General features: G+C 36.0%; 1 protein-coding gene across 1 annotated transcript in view; it reads right to left on the bottom strand.

Moving 5' to 3' along the window:
- Positions 1–12,390: 12,390 nt before the first annotated feature.
- LOC103622760 (ryanodine receptor 2) overlaps positions 12,391–20,629 on the bottom strand; it is a gene marked incomplete at its 5' end in the record, with an annotated part of 108,580 nt that continues 100,341 nt past the window's right edge. Inside the window, 4 exons of the mRNA XM_017744897.1 lie at positions 12,391–16,059; positions 17,759–17,810; positions 19,330–19,430; positions 20,188–20,252. Of these exons, the coding sequence (XP_017600386.1) occupies positions 15,964–16,059; positions 17,759–17,810; positions 19,330–19,430; positions 20,188–20,252 (314 nt within the window). The remainder of the gene's footprint in view (positions 16,060–17,758; positions 17,811–19,329; positions 19,431–20,187; positions 20,253–20,629) is intronic.

The raw sequence follows: 20,629 nt of genomic DNA, 5'->3' as shown, positions 1-20,629 counted from the left end.
GAACTTCAGAAAAATTCAGTTCATTCCCAGGGCTTGGACTTCTGATTTTGGTGTGCAATAGTGTAATCTGATTCCAGAAAAATCTGAAATACCTGACTTATTGTTCTGTTAATAGATTCTGGTCTTTATCTTGCCACTGAGGTTGGTTTTGATTACCTCCAGCTGAAATCAATGGATACCCAAAGGAATAAGCACCCAAAATCTTAAGCAGATTTTCATAAAATCAGCATCTTTCACCTGACTGTATCCATCTTTATATACAAAAAGTAACTTTAAAATTCTAGCTCTTATTTTTGTGATTTCTCATATTAATTTGTTTGCAATTGAAATAATTACCCATCTTTGAAATGCTTTGATATTCTCACAAAGGAATCTCTATGGAAATAAAAATTCTTCACATTTCTCAACTCTTTTGATATTGAAAGCAAGTATTTTTATTCACATGACATTTCCCCTAGGGGCAATCACCTCTTATGTTTCATAAGAGTTATGTTTCATACAAGTAATGAATGTTTTTATTCAACTTACCTGAGACTACGAGTAGTCATTCAAGTGGGTTCCACCCTCATGTATCTGGTATCAGCCATATGGTAGGAAGGAATAATTACTGTTCATTAAGCCTACATTAAACTTTCAGAGAACAATTTTATGAGATGCCATAAGGTTGTATACTTACAGCAGTCATTAATCTTCTCTGGGCATCTTTAATCAAGCAGTTCTGTCAGAACCATTAAAAGATGTCAGGCCTACATAAATGCTTAAATTGTTTTTCAGGTTTTTGTCTTTAAGAACCAATGTACTACTGAATTATTTTCACTTGTGAAATTGCTCTGTTTCAAGCTCTGGAATCAGGTTCCCCTTTATAAAGCACATTTTTTAAGTGGTTTCTGAATCATAGTGAAAACACTGTATGAACATAACATGCTGGTTTTAGAATTACTCTGAAGTATTCATGTCAAGGGCTCAGGAGATGGATGCAACAGTTCTAACACAAAATAACACCAATCAAACAAGTAACATCTAAAGTCAGTAGCCAAAGTTCATGGAAGAGATAGGTATAAATTGTCCAGTAAAATAGCCCTGAAATACTGAATAGAATAATTTTGGGGGGCTATTGGCACTTGGAAAGAAAGTGGAGGATAGAACACTGCCATAAATGATACTGATGGCACCTCTGTGGTCCTGAACAGAGCTACTGCAGACACTGACCTCTATGTCTCCCTGCTGTGCTCCACCATGGGGGGAATTTGGCAGAAAATGGCTCTGTTATAACTTACACGCACACTTTACAACTTACATGTGCTACCAATGAGTGAGTCTGGAGGAGGCAGATCTGGTACTTGGTCACATGCTTTATCCCACAGAGAGTACTGCATTCCCTGAGGAGGCTGCTATGGCTGCCACACTTCCACAGGGAATTCATCTGGTGCCACAAAATATCAGCCAAAATATCAGTGCAGCTTAATACACAGGAATTAATTTGAATGGAAACAAGAAGGACAGGCATCCAAAGCCAAAAAAGAAATTAAGTAAGTAAAAAACCTGACTTCCAAATGTCAACTAAAATGTCTTTTCCTCTGGGCCCCCTAAGCATTTTAAGAGGAACTCAGCAGGGGACAATAACAGATATCAATGAAAAGATCAGATCCTCTGAAGAGAAGTGTCATCAAAAGAGGTGAAGTATGACTGCTGTTCATAATATGATTCTTGAAAATGCATTACCAGCCCCTTTGAGGAAACTGAGCTAATGTTAAGCAAAGCACCTTTTCCATACTAATGAAGCTCCTAAGGCTCCCAGCATCTAGAAGTCATTACCAAAATGTCCTTCAAAGGAACCCTACAGAGAACAAGCAGGAGGAAAGGAAGAGAAAGGACCTAGGGTAGTTGGGTCACGCAAGGTAGGGAGCTGTTGAATTGGTGATGAATGTTGATATCCAAAGGTTTTTCAGACACCTCTAAAAGACTACTTGCCTAATGAGAGAACATGAACTATTAATTATTTTCCTTTTATAAATTGAACCTAGAACATTTTTTTGCAACATTTTAGAAGACACAGAAGTGAAAACTTCCATAAGGCATTCCATTGGAATAAGTGTTTGGTAACCAGCAGTAGTATTTTAATGCAAATTAGTTTAAATACTGTTACCAAACAGCTCAACACCTCTTACAAGAGGAAAACAGCACAGCAGTGAGGACAAGACAGTGACATAAGGGTTTGTATTTTGACAGGTCATTTTGAATTGTTTGAAGTCACAGGTTCACAAATAACAAATACAATCTCACCTTAACCTAGAAAGCAGTGGGGTTTGAAAAGATGCAAATGTGATACTGTTTGAGCAAATATAGTTATGTTTTCAGCATGATGCTTCTTTCAAAAGGATTTAACCAAACCCTAGCAGTATAAAAAAATCATATGAGTGCTCAGTTGATTGTCTGTGTATGCTTCCACAGTGTATATGATTCTCCTGCTCATGCTTGAAAAAACATATTTTTCAAAAAATTTATGAGGTCTGAAGAAATCGTCTTGCAGAGAAAGACGTAAAGAATTCAGTGTGATTAATTTATCAAAACGAAATTGAGAAATGACTCAATAGAAAAAGAGCATTTTTATGGGCGTGAAAAAATAGAGTATGAAAAAGTGCTTTAGAAAAATTAATGTTCAGATAGGTGAAGTATAGAAAAATTCTTTTTGTTGTACTTGATGAAGTAACTTTATAAATAAGGTTTTAATTTCTGTAATTGAGGCTCATCAAGCATTGAAATAAATAAGGAAAAGTTTGTTTCTGTACAGTCTGTTACCTTAATATCAGAAAAATAGGATGTCTGAGAGATTTGTTCTCTTCAAATACAATTTATGTGCAATTGTATAAAACATAAGTCTATTCTATACAGAAACTAGAACAAAATACTAAATTTATGCTCTTTCCTTCAAAAATATATGAAAGAAAGTGAGTACAACACGTTCAGCCAGGGTAATCATACAAAATCCAGAGGCCACTCTTTCTCAGAACCTGTCCTCTTTTAAAGCTGCCACTGGTCTCCCTGGCTGGAAAATGCTACAGAAGGTTCGTTCTATTTGAACCAAAACAAGCAATTGCAGGAGCCAACGAGTGTGAATGCATGAAACAGTAACCATGAGTAATGATACTTAAAAATATTTCATAAGGACAACATATGAAATGCAAAGCCCCACATCTGAACGTTACTATTTTCATGACCAAGATTTTTTACTTCTTTTAGGATTTCTAAAGTTTTTTCATATCAAGAACTGGGATCTCAGTTTGATATATATGAGAAAACCCACCCACATCAACACATCTGGAATTTTTCCAAGAGTATTAAATTAACAAGCCTTCATTGCTTCGATACTACATAACAATCAATATTTGTTAAATGAAGTGTGAAAAGATACTAAGCAAAATAAGCAAATTTTTGACTTACTTGTTCTTCTCTATTGCTTTTTTTTGAGGCATGAAAGGAATATTATAGAGGGCATTATGTTTAATTGGTTTATATTTGAATCTTTATGTGAAAATGTTGTATAAATAACTCTACATACAGTTTACATTAACAGGAACACTATATCCTACTCAAGTGAAGACATGTTTTCATTGCAGCTGTAAGTGTGTGATAACATTCAAAATTTAGTGAGTGCTGGAGGTAAAAAATTTGGAATGGCATTGGATCATTATTTTTAATTGCATTCTCTTCCTTCATGTCTGATACACAATACATTCATTAAAGCAGTGAACATGTTACTCTAAAATTTTTGTTGGAAAACTTTGGTATTCAGAGAGAGTTTAGAGATTACTAAATAATAAAAAAAATGTAATAGAAATAATAATAAAAAAATACAGGAATGAGAAAATAAGCCTCACAAATTTTCAGGTGAAAAAGTCATAATTCTGTTTTTCCAAGAGACAGTTGAACAGCCTTGTGACTGGCAGAATCCTCAGGGGGAAAAGGTTAGCCACTAACCAAGCAAAAGCATATGACACACAGGAAAAAGAATTAGCATTTGAAACAATGAAAAAGGATTGGGAAAAGAAAGCATTTGAAGCAAATTAACAGACATTCGCTATTGAGTTTCAAGAAAAGGTAGGTAATTCTGAACAGAATTTTTTTCCTCTTTTAATAGTCAAGAAATTATCATACATTAAAAAATCATTAAACGGGAAAAATACCAGAATCTCTGCACAGCTTGTTGACAGTTGGAAATCAGTTTCCAGACAAAACTGAGAGAAAGTATTGTGTAGCTACTGAGACAACACAGTCATGTATAGCAATGGTTTCTTACATATAATAATCTACAGTTGCTTTTAAAATTATTTTCTTTCTGAAACAACAGAGTAAAAACTAAAAGCTGTATAACTGTGCCACATTCTGCTCCAGGGTGCTAGGGTGTCCTTGATTTAATTTACCACACTGATCTCCCTGAGTTGTGTAACACCTACGCATCAGGGTCCCCAAGAGACTCTGCCACAGACACCCCACACTGGTGCACACCAGGGTCTCAGCCTGAATGGCAGTTCATGTTCAGCTGGGAGCTCACCCTACTCTGGCAATCAGGCATTCTACAACTCAAATGGGCTAGGTATAAGTGAAGGGGGGAGATGACAACCTGGCGATTTCACTGTGATTTCTTTTTTTTAAATGAAATACTGTTTCTGTCTCCTTCCTAATGCAATAATCACATTATTAAAAGGACTAAGGTTACTTACAAATATCCAGCTTCAAGTTTTATATGCACAAATTACTTATTTCATTATCCTTATAAATCAGAGAACTCAGGCTACTTTTATATCATTCTATCTTATATTGTAATGTAAAGAAGGAAGTTTTCAGTCGTAACCATTCACCAAATTAACAGATAAACTCTTCAATATCCTTTCTGAAAATGAAGGTGTCTCCTCAAGCTGCTCACTGTCATAAGGGCTAGAAGCCCGTTCAAAACTCTCTGATGTGTGGAAGCCTTCTGCTGTCTCAGGGTTGTTTTTTTTTTTTTTTCCAGAACTCTAGCAGTGGGGCTGCAGGGTTCAATTATTTCATTTTGGTTACAAAGCCTCCAGAGTTCCCAGTGGCTAAATCGTGGTAGTAACTGTGTTCTACCTGTGTCGGTAACAAGCCAGAGAAGCTGAGAAGATAATTTTTATGTCTCTAATTCCCCACTGGTTGGTCTCTGCTGCATGCCTGGTGATTGCATACAGTCAAACATATAAAAGACGCTTAGTGTTTCTCAGCATGCAGGGCAGCTGCAATCCAGCCCATGAGTTGCTTCAGCCACAACCAGAAGGCATGCTGGAATACTGCCACACAAACAGTGCTCAGGGATATATCTGCCCTCTACCAAATCCTGCCCTTTCTAAAATTGGGGCAACACAAACATTTTCTCATTGTGTTCTAGATTTATTTTTACAAGTTCTGTTTAGCTAGAGGTTGCTCCCTGTTCTGCTTTAAAAAGAACCACTCTAAATAAGTCTGATAGAAACTCTATTTCAAATTATTTTCCCCAAGGAAAAAATTAAATTTCAGAAACTTTATAAATGAGCTTTAAGTTTTGAATGCTTTTCTACACTTCTGTAGAACACATCTAATTGTCTAAGTCATTAAGTACATTTTCTAAGTAATTTCCTTTTCCCAGAAAGGGTTTTGATAATAATTAGTGATCATCTTTCTTCCACTGATTATGATTAGTTTGTGGATCTTATTTTACTGAATTCACCTACTTATTTCTGTGACCCCATGAATGTTTCAACATGTTTTATCCCATAAAACCTGTTTTGACCAAAGGACTCTCTTAAATGTAATTTGTAATATTAATTTCTGATAGTGTTCTTTGCAAAGAATCTTGACAGGGTGACAATTTGCATTTGTTAAGATAATGTTAGACATTTTAGCTGCCTGTTCTTCCCAGGTATAAGGATAAACAGTGCAATGCTGTGATAGTAATGTAATAGCTTACAGGAAGACATTTGGGGAAACAGAATGATTTTAAAGACCACTACAGCTGAAAGGGAGAAGAAGAAGAAATGAAAGTAATTGTCAAATTTGTTTCCTAATAGCCTTCTTTTAGGAGTACTAACACTTCCATCAGACACACTTCAATCTCCTTCAAACAGGCACAGACCCACAACAATGGCTTTGTCATCTAGAAGTTACAGACTCAGATGATTACCTTCCAAGGGGAGTTGTGCTATTCCTTTTCATGGATGAAAGTCATAAAATTTAAATCACAGAATTACTTTCAAATTTTTTGAGAACTTACAAATTTATTTCAGGTAAAAAAAAAAAAAAACCCTTCAGTTTTTAAAGCCTTTCCCATTCCCTTTCTAAATCACAGTGAATTTCCGGAGGAAAAAAAATAAGCTCTATACAAACTTTTAGGACAGATATTAAAGCATAAAAAGTAGAGTTGCTGTACTATGTCTGACTAAATGGACATGAAGCCCAGCAATTTTTATCCAAAATTAATTGCCTCCATAACTGGATGCTTAGGAAAGATTAACAACACTTTTGATGTCTCTGTCCTCCGTCCGACAGAATCAAAGCAGTCTTGCTTGGATAGCAGTTTTGGATAGCATTTAAGCCTAGGCTTCTACCCAGAGATGAACTTGAACATCTCCAAGGATGGGAGTCCCTGTAGCTTTTCCAGTGCTGCACCCCTCTCCTAATGAAAAGATTTTTCCTAATGTCCAGACTAAATCCCAGAAACCACTGTTTAGTCCCCTTGTCCCTTGAACGTAGACTAGCACAACCAATTCTCATACACTCTCAGCAGGACACTCATGATTCTCTAGACTTCTGTTTCTTTTGTTTCATCTGTATCATATTCTTCATCCAAAGTAATTTATTTTATAAATGGAAGAATCCTGTCCAGTGAAACTGCCCTTTCTTCAAAGCTAGTGCTAATGGCTCAAAAGATGGTTAGTCAAACCTTTAACACAACTAAGTATGAGAAGGGTTTGTTATCATGATTTACAATTAGAGTATAATCTTTGAGTGAAATTAAGCTTCCTGTTGTTGTACTGTTGACTTCCCCTCCACCCATGCCCGCAAAAAAGAATTCTCGTTAAGAACACAAGATCAATAGTTTTCAAAGGCTATTCTCTTTGGAGGAAAACAGAAATATTTGTCAGATTAATACAGTCCTCGTGAATTTTCAGAAATGAAGACACTGTTTTCCTTAGAAATTGATTACCTTTTGTGGCTGTCATGTTGTATTGTTACTGATGAGAAAATCTGGGAGATTCACTGTTTCAGTTAAGGCATAAACAGCTATGGGGGTTACAAGACTCAAAATGAAATAAATACTTACATGTCTTCCCAACATTATTCTTATCCTTATTTTATGACTACAAAGTAGACCAGATTAATTAATTTGAATCATATTAAGAATATAGGTGAATTGCAAAAGCAGTATACAGAAATGTCAATCTTTTCAGGTCCCATATTAAGTTAATTTGCATATTAAAAGGATACTGTATCATTTTACCATGTAATAACATTAATAAAGTATCTAACAATATCTGTATGCATCAAACAGGCTTATTTTCCACAAAAATTGTTAATTCTTCTCTAATTAGGATTTATGCCAGAATTTCCCTTTTCCAGCTGGTCATGCCACACATGTTATTATACAGGTAATTGTGCTTTCACTGCCGTGTACCCAACTCTGCCATCCATGCATAGCACAGTCAGAATATATACAGAAGTCTGAGACTTCCCTAAATCTCATCACACACGTTAGCTCTTCTATGTTCTTCAGCTGTCTCTGGGTATGTGACTGGAATAATGTTAATTTTGTCAAAACAATTCATTTTGCCTGCTTCTGACCACTTAATACCCTGGTTTGTATAAAGTTTTGTGGGTTGGTTCATTTATTTTCTTGGGATTGCCATTTCCTGCTTTTATGACTGTTTGAAACCCTTCATTGCTCTCATGCAATGCGACAGGTTTGTAAAATTTCTCTGTTCATGTCTTGTCCACAGAAAAGAACAAGAGAACACGTGACCTAGAAATCTGGTACTGTAGATCCAGTTGCCCAAGACAGAACCCACCTTATCCCAACATCTCCATGTTCGGTTAATTCAGTGCATCACTTAGACCCCCTGGCTATATTCTTGAGAGTTTCTGGAGCATGTAACAATTTACCTATAGTGAAGAAAATTTAAAGGATCTCAGGTAATAAAATCCAAACCATGGGAACACAAATTAAGCCAGCAAGATATGACAAGGATGCAAAGGCAAAAAGAGGTATCAGATAATGTGAGTAGGGCTCTGGGACATCTGAGTTTCACCAGCCTACAGTGGTAAGACCACAAGCACAACAAATAAGTTTGTTTACTGGTTCTAAGTCAACTTGGTCAAAACAATGCCAGCATAGATGTTTCTACACACAAACCATGGTTAAACTGCAAGCTGGATAATTGGACCACAGTTCGTCAAGAGCTGATCATAAATGCAAAATGTTAACTACAAAACAGCCTTGTAAAGTAACTTCTTTTCACAGCTACAGATCCTTGTAGTTTATATTGCCCCAACTGACAAATTAAGCAGCAAACAAGAGGAAAATTTATTGTGCATTATTTTCTAGCAATTCTCCCAGGCAGAACATTTTGAGCAGTATTATTCATATTGCCCCTCAGAAGCTTATTTTAACCAGTCTTTTGTAAATTTGTTGGATTCCTATGGCAAGGAACTCATAGCCTGCATAAAAATGTCTAGGTGAAATCTGCATATTAGCCTTGCCGGCATATTAACTACTTTATTTTTTTTTTTTTTTAATCAAATAAGTACAGATAAGAGGCTGCTGCAATTCAGACTGCACAAAGATTCCTTATCAAAACATTATAAAAATTATTAATTAATTATATATCAGTTCCATGATGCATATAGAAGAAACAGGTTTATAGATTATAATTATATACTTTGGAGATTGCCATTAGCACTCAGTGCTGAAAAGTCCCTAACTTACATTTGCATACTATTTAGATGTTAAAGATTATTCAGACAAATAAAGATTTGGAAAAGAAAAAGAAGAATGACTTCCAGCCTATGATCTCCAGAAGGCTTCTGAAATAATTTGCAGAAGCAAAATTTAAACAAGAAATAGATTTGAAATATTGAAAAGGACTATCAGTTAGGAAAATTATATTGCATTTTTCCCTGAAATAATCCAGGATTATTTTGGCCTTTGTATATAATCCCTTCCAAGTACTGCAAAGTATGTGATATTAACCTCCTGATATGGGGCAGAAGTCTGAGCAAATAGAAAGAAAAATTACCTCATTACTGTCAATAATAATGAAGGCTAAATCAGGGAGAGACAAATTCTGAGATTATGGACCTATCTTTACATTCTTGTATTTAAATTATTATTAGTTCTACACTTGTCTAAGCATAAAGAACTACTGAAGAAAATAAATTCAGTGTCAGTATTTCCTGCCCAAAGCTCATTCCCTTCTGCCAGATTTATTTAAACACTGAGTGGTTTTCCAGTTGTGCACAGAACACTATGAACCAACTTTTCTAAAACATTGTGCTCCCAATTTTCCCTATCACTTTAATTGGCTTAAATTTGGGTACATAGATGATCATCAAGGATGATAATATTTTTAAACAACAAGGAACTACACTGAGTTTTGGTGATTCTTATGGGTCCTTTCCAACTTGAGATATTGTATGATTAATATTCAAAATCAAGAACTTGGTTTAATAATACCTTAGGATAACATTGTAAAGCACTTTTAAAACAGATCAGTAGTTACATCAAAACTATGAAGCCACTTATTCTCATATAGATTGTAGATGCCTAAAAATTCACAAGATTTTACTTAGTACTTGAAATTTTATCTCGTTTGGACAGAGCCAAATCAACTGCCGCTATATGGTCCAGTGGCATTAATTTATTTTCTATTTCCTAGCCAGTGAATTTACAACTTTCCTTCCATTAGGATGGACCACACGATAAAAGGATATGGCTTGTTGTCAGCACTGAGCAGCTGTCTAATCAATTTAACTTCAATTTGTTCCCACGAGGAAGTGTCTGCAAGCGTGCATGTATCAGCAGGTACAGAGGTGCATGGGCTGCTGCCAGAGGACTGAGCCGATAACGCAACTGAGAGAGCACAGATGGCCAGTTTCCTTTTCCTGGCACTGAGGGAGATGGGAAGGGACCCCTTCAGTGGTTGCACTGAGCATAGCATGAGCACATTACCACAGGAGGGAACAGCAGCCTCACTGTATGCCACCATTTAAGCCAGATGTCATCCATTCTCCTCCCTTCCCACTGATCTGCACGACAGGCACAGTATGGCTCAGAGAGTAACGCTTCTTTGAGCCACACTATGCCTGTCATGCAGATAACACTGAGATTAACGCTTCTTCAAAATTATTGCAATTTATTAATCTCCGAAGAAACATAACAACAGCACATGACCTTTTATGCTCCTTCCATTTATTCACTTGTGGTTACAGGACCTGAGGATTCTCCCTTCTCCAATTTTCCCAGTGTGGTTCTATTTTTACAGTGCAATCAATTTACGCAGTTTCTTTCTATCCTCCTAGGACTACATAAAGAACAACTAACCAAAACCTTTTGATCTATTTCAGCTCTCAATTTCCGTGATCCAGAATTCTTTAGCCACCCTTTCAGCATTCCAAAGGTTCTTATCTAAAATGTATCTAAAGAGAGAGATATTTAGTCTGTATAACTATAGTTTCTACAAAGAAACTCAGCAACTGCATCCTGCGTGCAAACTTGGAGCATTTACACAATGGACTGACAGCAAGGACCTTCAGTTTATTTTAACTGTGAGGTTTTGAGCTTTTCCCCCTTGTATTCCAAAAATTTCAAAACGTTCTTTTCGTGAGAACTTTAGCTCAGATGTTCACATCTGTTAAGATCCAATTATTAAGGTTCTTTAGAAATTCCTCTGCCTGAATTAAGGTGCGAACGAGGCCATATGCCAGTGACAATAGTAAGGGTTTTATCTGATGAGAGGGAGAAAGAGAAAAGGAGAAAGAGAAAGAAATAGAAAATAGATGGGGGGGACAGAAAGAGAGTGAAGGAAAATATCACCACTCTGTGGATCCCAATGATGTCCCGTTGATCCTCTCCAGCTGGTCTTCTTGGTGGTGAAGGTCCCCGCAGAAAGCACAGAATCCGATGGCTTAATACACCTTTGAGCCAGGTAGCAATGTCCAGGCATGTCTTCGTGGGGAAGGGGGAGCATCTCTTGCAGCAGATTTGGGATCTGTTGCATCCGGTGGTGCAAAGCCTCTGGAGCACTTTGGAGGAGGTTATGAGTCCCCCTCGGCTGTCTCTCACATGAAAGTCCCGTGGATGTGCCCTGTGGGGTTGGAGGTTCCACAGGTGGGCCAGTTTGTAACGGAGGGTGGGTGTTTATTGCCTCTCACCAGAACCTCCTCCTCCTCCCCCCTCGGTTGGGAGGAATCTGTGTAAACTTGGCTTCTGTGAGCTGTGCTCTCCCCCCACCCTAAACTCACCTGGGGATAGTTGCAGCTGGTGGCTTTGGCCTTTTGTGGATGCAAACCTTTCCCTCAGCGTGAGATGACTGACCAATGCGTTTCCCCCTATCTAATCAACTTTCAGTTCAAAGTCCCACTCATCAGGGAGGCTTCTTCAGTTGCAGCTTCTTTATCATGTGCAAAACCTTATATCAATGTTTGAGGCATGAGCTATTTTCAGTCTCTGACACCATCCAGAAGCAAATGAATAGGTTAAGCCTTTGTAACTGTGGATTAGCCCATAGCCACGTTACTACAAAAGCAAGCTGCTCATATCAAGAATTGCCTCAACTCTTGACCTCCATTGACACAGCAGAAGGATGTTTGGCTGATGGAGATCTTCAGTAACTGCTGAGAAGGGGGATCTTCAACAACTGCTGAGAAGAGTCTTCTTTCCCACGTAAGAGAGACATATCCTTTTGCCTAAACATCCAATTCACAATATCTAAACCAAAAAGACAATTGTGAAGTAAAATGGATAGAAGGAATTGCATGGATATGCTTAAAATGTTATGCAGACAAAAAAGAAAACCCTAATCCATAAAAAAAGCTTCAAAAACCCCTAAAAAAAAGAATAAATGTATCTTTCTGCTTAAATAACTAGCAAATTTTCAGTAAGAAATTACTATAAAATCTGTATAATCTGAAGTTCTATTTGTAACCTAGCTTCTATGGTTTGGCATGGATTTAGAAAAGCTGAAGAAAACTGAAAAAGAAGTAAATAATTATACAAATAAAAGTGGCTGTGACTTGAGAGAGATTGAAGAAGCTGTATTTATGAGCATAAATATTAGACAGCTTTAATCAAAGAACATACCCACCCATGCTCTCTGTGACAGATGTCTTACCATTTCACAAAGATTGTTTTGGACACCAGTTTTATTTGTTTTGGCTAATGAACAACAACAAAAAAATTCTATATTAGAAAATATTGCATCCTATAAATACTTCACAGGTGATTATGTAAGTAAACTGAATTATTCAGTGCCTCTGAAAATGGCAGGAATATTATCATAGTTATAGAAATAAACATTAATGCAATTCATGTTAGTAAGAGTTCTGCAACAGTAGGAAGATAGTAAAAATTAAAATATTCAACAATTTAAATAGCACATTAATGCTATTAGGATTAATCTTGTAGTCATGCAGGGGCCAAGGATATTACAGAAACATTTTCTTCCTTCCTATTTTCTGTGATTGTCTCAGTAAAAAAACACAGATAAGCTTCAAACTTTAAGGGATAGGAGAGACATAAGAACAGGTTATAGGAAGAAGGTGTAAAAATTGTCAATTCCAAAGGGAACAATATATAAGGAGGTAACAATTTCCACAAATAAATCACACCTCAACTACTCTTCCACCTTACTTTCCTTTTCCATTGCCTTTCATTTCTTCATCCCTTTGCTGAAGTCAACATTGATGTGCTGGGGTGATCAGTTTTAGAGCTCTTCTCAATTTTTTAGACATTCAGAGATAAAAAGCAAAAATTCTGTGTCTGCTTTTTTCAAGAAAGGGTGGGAGGTACTTTATTTTCAATAAATAGCAGGAGCTCTTTAAATTTCAGGATTTCCTCCTGAAAATTACTGTTTTACTGACACAATCAATAAGTTCAACTAACAGCTGAAAAAAACCTAGCATACACAAATGTGTGTGTAAGTATAACCTTACCTTAAATAAAACAAGCATAAACACCAAATTTTTGAATTTCTTGGATTTAAAACTGCAGTTTTCAAGTGACAGGATATTACCTGCTCTTGTACATTGTGCTAGCATACAGGACAGTTGTGTCAATATTAATTTCTTTTGACACAACTATTAAAGCAGTGAATTGTGTGTATTGTTTGACTGTTTACAACACAAAAATTCAAAGAAGTTACATTTGTCACAGGAAGTTCAGTAATTTTCAGTAAAATCTAAGAATTTTTTTCAACTTTGTCTAAGCCTAAAACAAATGAAACAGTATTAAATTGTATCCCATAGTGTGTATCATATAGTATGTGGATTGCTTTAATAAGATCCTGTTTAAAGTGCATATTAGAGCGTTATTTGTTGAACTATGTCTTAAGATAAAGGCTCTCCAAGGCAAACTTTGTGCATCAAACAGGAAATGCTAAGTTTCAGGGACTCACAGAAACCCTAGAGCCACTGCAGAGAGGACTGTGTGAACCAGGCCCTGAAGGTCTGTCAAAGCAAGTTCAAATCTTTTTCATCACTGAACACTAATCTTGCAAACTCTCCTGACCAGTTCCTAGATATAGGAATTTTCTTCTGTGAAATCTGTAATTGATTTAATAAATGAAAATTTTTCATACTTAAACTTTTTGCATCACCATGTAATCAACAGGTCTCATCGTAAAAACACCTGTAGTGTTTTAGTATGGCTTCACAAGTATTTGTTGAACAGCATACTGGATTCAACAGGAAGGATGCCCCAGGAGCTCTGGGATTTAGAGATTGAGATTAAAAAAACATGTCACTTTTATTCTGGTATTTACCTACAAAGCCCATTTGAATTTGTTTGGAAGATAAAGGAATCTTGAAATATCCCTCAGAATCATTAGCTATTATTTTTTCTACAAAATGTGCAAAACCAAAATAGCCTGTGTACCTGTGTGTTAAACAACTCTTCTCCTGTTGTACATCCAAAAAGAAACATCACTGCAATCCCCCATTTCTAAATCTTAAGACACAAATCCCAGAAAGGCTGAATGAAGGTGCTTTAGGAAGTAGTTCCAAATAGGGAGGAAACAGAGCTGGAACGAACATTTCAGTCTGGGTGGGAGAGGTTTAAAAACTGAATAAAAATTGCGGTTGCTGTACCTGTCCCTTGCACTGTCATGAGCCTGCCCAGCCTCTGACTTCAAATCTTGCAAAGTTTGAGAGAATTTTACCAGAACTGTGAACAGGATACCAAATTTAGCAATATTCACAGAATTGAAAGCCTGGCTTTTAACAATACAGCCTTAGCATTTTAAAGCAATTATTCCCTTAGTTGCAATTTTTTTTTTTTTTTAAGTTATAACTGAATATTGATACAGAAAATTTCTTTTATGAGAAAACTGTGACCTGTATAGAAAAGAGGGAGAGCAACAGAACAGCAAGAAGTCCAGGAGAAAAGACCAAAAACAGTACCAAAACCTTTCATTAAGGAAACAGTAGCTTAATCCTGGTTTGAAGTGGTTGAAATTAATTCAGGATAAAAAGACTCTATTACAAAAACTTCAAATGCTACCAAAACCAGCTTGTTTCCATTCTGAATGTCTCTTTTTATTTGTAAAGACTGGCATTACAATTGAAAAGGACTCAAAATGGAGTAATGTACACATCATTGGTGTTTCATGATGCAACTGATGGAGTCCCTGAATGGATATTGCTTCAGCTTTGCTTTTAAAAAATAATTTAACAAGAAAATCTTCAACTCCACTATCAATCACAGATGGCAGAAATGAAAGAACAAAAAAAGAAACCAAAATTACTGTCAAATTCATAACATATACATTGTTGGTTGATGACACTTGTTCCAGATGTACAATAAAGCCCACAACACTTTATTACTATGGATATAATTATTGTGAATGTTTTTTCATGTTGATCAACTTGTTTCTGAATGTTGTTTTTTGATTGTTTTAAACTTGCATAATAAACATGCAATGAAACATTTCTTGTTAAAGTGTTTTTTGCAGCTGTCTTGTATTCATACAAAGATTTCATAAAGTAGCAGTGTTGTATCAGAGCATTACCAAAATAAGAGCAAAAGCTAAAGAGGAAGGTAAATGTGAAATGAACTCGATGAGAATAACCTAATCTTGTCCTGAGACACTCCAGTCTTATTAAAAAGATGTGCACAATCAAATCCCTTCCTCCCAAACCCACCAAAACCACAAAATAAATATTAAATTGGAAGGGAAGACATAAAGAAAAAAAAAAAATTATGTCATCATGCACTCATCTTCTGCATAGCTCAACCCACATATAGTAAGGCACTATTTCCCCACAACTTAGTGTCCACAACAATCTTTTACAGTGCTCTGTGAACTATATATAGTTCCTTCCAGGATGATGAAATAAACAGACCGAATGAGTGTTGCTACCATGTCACCCCATGTGTGATCTTTTAGGCAAGGGCATCATCTGGCAGTTTCAAAAATAAGCTGTCTCAAGTCTCTACTTGTGTGTGCATGTTATGTATAGGGACATCTTTTGTCTGTGCAAGTGGTTGGTTTGGTTCCAAAGTTGTTGTAATTTTTCATTGTTCTTTACTCCAGTGTTCTCAAAGCAAATACACAAGAAAATAAAAGTGCAGTTGGGTCATTAAAAACAGAGCTTTGGTGCTCCAAAATGCACACAGCTTTGGGGATTTAAGAAATCTTTTAGACATCCCCAAAAGAGCTGGGAAATACATGGACATTTTTGTCCAGAAATCCTCATCTCTGCTTAGTTGAGCTGGTCTTCATATTGTTTTCGGAAGCAATCACCAGCAGGGAAAAATTCCCAGCACCGTTCTTGATACATTTTCCATACATACGATTCCTGAAAGAAACACAGTTTAAATTATTTAACTTAATTATTTAAATTATTTAACTTGATTTAATGAGAAACATCAATCATTACTTTTTGTCCTCATTTATTTATATATCACTTCACTTTTTTTGATTCTGTGCATGTCAGGTTGTTGAACATCAATCTACAAAATCATGTTAATGATTTTGATTAGTTTAGATAGCTTTTAGGTTGTTGTCACCCAGTCAAAAAGCACTACAGAAATGCATAGAAGAGAAGCAGGTCATTTAGTTCTTTTTGCACATTGAGGAGTGCTGTAAAGCTCAATTAAAGCTAGTCACAAGACAACTACCAGGGAAAGCAGAATATTTTGACTTAATTTCTGCATCAGTAATTTCAAAACATGTCTACAAACAATACATAAACCAAAATGACCTTTATAGTCAGTATTTTCTGAGTCAGTGGCATTTGGTATTTTTTCCTTTCTGATCATTTGTTCGGGTAGGGTTCTGTCTCTAGACAGTCCAGAGAGTTGTAAAGAATATGTCAGTGTATTTCTATTTTAATCACACCACTTAAACGTGGTTTTTATTATGCAAATTTCATGGTAGAAAGGGCACGTGTTACACCAGTTCCAGAATCATAGCATCATTTAGGTTGGAAAAGACCTTTTAGATCATTGAATCCAACCATAAACTAACTACTGCCAAGTCCACCACTAAAGCAAGTTCCTTGAAGCTATGAAGTACTCTCAATTTTCAAACTATCACCTAACAGTATCAAAACTGATTAGTTAGTAGAAATCTGTCTTCAGTGAATACAGTTGGACTATAGGTCTGCCAATAAAGGGGAAAGTGCAAATAAAAAAGGCTTTTAAAAATCTCAGTTAGTATGAAATTCTCAAATGACAAATGGATGTTCAAAAACAGCAAAGGAAGCATATAAAACCTCATACTGAACAAGGCTGAGATTTATGCAAAGAAGATGATTACAGCACACATGTTAAGGTTCAGAAAGAGTAAGCTACATAGATTTATAGCAAATCATCCCTCTGACCCAATTCTGTGGGGCTATATATGTGATACTATTCAGTTCTTTTGGGTTTTGATCAGCAACACAGGAACATTTGCTTAGTCAGCTGAAAGACTATAAGTAGAAAAAAAAAAATAGACTGTAAATTTGACACAATTTCTTAATGACTTTTAATATACTTCAAGGAAGTTGAAGGGCGCACCAGGAGTTTGAAAGAACAGAGAAGAACAAAGAAGAAACCTCCAGAGAAAAGTTCACATAGTTTTCATTTTAAATATATGCACAAGTTCTTTCATATGGACTTATTCAGGAATGTAGACACAGAAGATTACATAGAGATGATAATAATAAAAGACAAAGACTATTAAGAAAAGAATCAAAAGGGAGAAATGGTGCTGCTTCCACAGAATGCTTAAATGTTGCTTCTCATTATTTTCATTTATAGTATGTATTTGTATTTCGTGGAAGTAACAATTTAAAAATAGCAGGTCAGATACCAAAAAAGGAACAGAAAGTGCTACAGAATTGATATTCAACCTAACATTAAGCAACCAGAGTCTTAAGAATTGCCTAGAAGAATGAGAATTAAGTTCCATACCATACAGGGAAATATCCATTAGAAAAATCTTAGTTTTTTGAAGCCTGGATTATTTTTATTTTAGAATTAGCTGACATTAATAAGAGTTATTCAACCTACCTGTCCTGTATGCTCTGTTTCATCTTTGTTAATAAGATACATCAGAAAAAACCTACAAGCAAAGAAACAGCTATTATGAACAGAGTGTTTGGAAACATTAGGCAACCCACAGGGAGATGGGTATTTTTCAGTGTGTATGGTGATAATGCTGTTCATGGACTTACAAGTTCCAGAGTTCTATTTATTATAGTATTTTGAGACAGATTAAACACTTTCCTGACACTGCTGACATTCATTGTTCAATGAGTAGTATGCTAAAATGCATGAGATCCAATTCAACTTACTGTAGGTAGCAACTCAGTTTAAATGAAGATTTTCTAAACTGTCTAATCTGAAAATTACAACAGACATTTTCTTGCCCATGAAAACCCACTTGGAAGCAGACAGAAAACGGTCATTGGAAATTTCTTTTTTTCCTCTTCCCACACTGAATAAGAAATGCTGAAGTTATCTAAGAGATTTCTGTTGAAATTACAGGTTTGGGATATTTTAGTAGAGTATCATGAGCATGAGCAACATGAGCAGAAAAGAACTTTTAATTTAAAAAAAACCCATTAGTCTTGAGGGCTTGAGATAGCTGACATTCACTGGGTGATAATTTCAAAATTTCACTCATAAGAGACATTCTTTCCAAACATATGTAAAAACATAAAATATGATCATGAACAAAAGGAAGAAAACCCAATTCCTCAGGTTAAGGCACTTAGGAGCAAGTATGCTATAGTATGCTCTTTGTTCAGTATTCAGTAAGTAGAAACAAAATCCCATATGATAGTGCTTTCAATGTATTTTGTTTGCACAACCTGTTTTTCAGGTGGAAGTTTTTTATAGGCATGTTTGACTTTGCTGTCTCATTATTTTTGTGCACATACAGTGCCAGTTAAAAAGATACAATCCATCCCCTGCTTCCTACTGACAGCACTAGCATAAAATACACTCTGGCACTGGATTTTCCTATGTGAGAGGAACAGTGAGAGAGAGTATGATACAGTGGTTGTAGACCTGATAATTCTCTTTATTTCCAGATGTAAAAAGACTGAGTTTAGTGGTCGCTGGTTCTCTGCTTGGATGTTCCAAAGGTGGACCTGATGCCCTAGGTTGATCCCTTTCGTCTCTAGCTCCTCATTACAGCTTGCCTACCTCCCTTTGTCCCCAGTTCTCTTAGTCAGCCTCAGCACCCCACACAAATTATTTTGTCCAATGTAAGTTTTTTTGCCTTACTCCTCTTTGTTCTCTCTTTCCATCAGTCTCCAGGCCAGGTAATACTGCTCCTCTGCACCTTACATACCTCATTCAATTTTACAGTTTATGTGGCCTCTGCAGCCATGTATCAAGTTCGTTTCCATCTACAAGTTCACACAAACTTCTTGTGCCACAACCAAGTTGGAAAGCAGGATATGGAATTTGTTAGTTCCTTGCTGCCACTGCCACAGAATTATACATTCAGAAAGCATAAGTGCACATCAAAGCCGAACAGTACTGACTATTACTTATGCAAGAGAGTTAATCGAGTACCTGCGGAGGCTGCAAGGATCATGAGTTAGTGAAGAGTGCATTTTTACTGTACTCACAAATAATTGGCCAAGTTGTGCTCCTGCAGTGTGTGTGTTTCAAAGCCATGAGGCACTGTATCAAAGTAGTCATTTCCTATCCCACAGATAAAGCACTTTGTCTAAAAGAAAGAATACAGAGCACTTCAACACTACATATTACACTTGCCGTGCTTTCAGAAAAGGCCAAAAAAGGTGACAATTTTCTTGAAAATGGCAATGCATCATATAGAATATGCACTGAACAAAAAGGCTTTTCTTTTAACGATTCATACTGGATACCTCAGCAAAATCATTTGCATAGAAGCTCAGCTACCGTCAGAATAGCTTCTTACTGTTTAAAAAAATAAATCTTTTCCAGCTCTAAGTGAACAGGTATCATGTGACAGAATGGCATACAATGGTCACAGATGACTTTTCATGTTAAGCAGCACTTACTGTAACACATGGCAATATTTAGCTCAGTCCTTGTCCAGCTGTAACTGAATATGCTCCAAGTTCACATTACAAAGCACAGCTAGTTTACAACACTTTCCTGACTTCTTACATTTACACTTCAATGACAGAATAGAAAACCACAAAGTACAAGATACTTTCACACATGTATTAACCAAAGAAAATTACATCTGAGATGAAATGTAACATGACAGTGTTAACACCCTGTGTTAGAAACCTCTAGTAGTTTGAAGATCCAAAAGACTTAAATAGCCACAGACATGCAATTCATTATAATTCACATTGTATGATATCAGACCACGTACAGGACTGTATTTTCCTCTTAGTTGTAAAAACTATCCACTAGCTAAATCGTATTTTGATTGAAAACACATATTCATGAAATCTGAAAATAGGCATGGTTCAGCAACTGAATGTTCTTACCTCCATGTCTTCCTTAACTTGCTCTTGCTGATCTCTTAACTCACCAAAAGCATCAATAATTAAACCTAGGGTTTAAATTAAAATGATAGTTAATGTTCAAGAACAGAATTGTGAGAAAGAATATTTGGAAATCCAGGGATAACAGAACTCTGATAAAGAATATTAAATGAGAATCTTATGCAGAAATAACAGAAGCCAATATGTATTCCAAAGACAAGAAAACCATAAAGAAAAATGAGCAAGCCAAAGAAATACCAGCCACATGGCTGGCAGTACCATTTTGAATTACAAAATGGGACAAACAGACTTCTGTTTTATGCCCAGTGCTCTAATCTTGATTTAGTACATTACAATATATGTGGGTTTACAGTGATTAGGGCCCTACTATAGAAAAAATATTACTTTACATTTAACAGAGTTCAGATATTTGTTACATGGCAGA

This window comes from Corvus brachyrhynchos, unplaced genomic scaffold (genome assembly GCF_000691975.1).
Source record: "Corvus brachyrhynchos isolate BGI_N302 unplaced genomic scaffold, ASM69197v1 scaffold879, whole genome shotgun sequence".
NCBI lineage: Eukaryota > Metazoa > Chordata > Aves > Passeriformes > Corvidae > Corvus > Corvus brachyrhynchos.
Note: the sequence above shows the minus strand (reverse complement) of the source record. Positions and strands in the feature narration are given on the sequence as shown.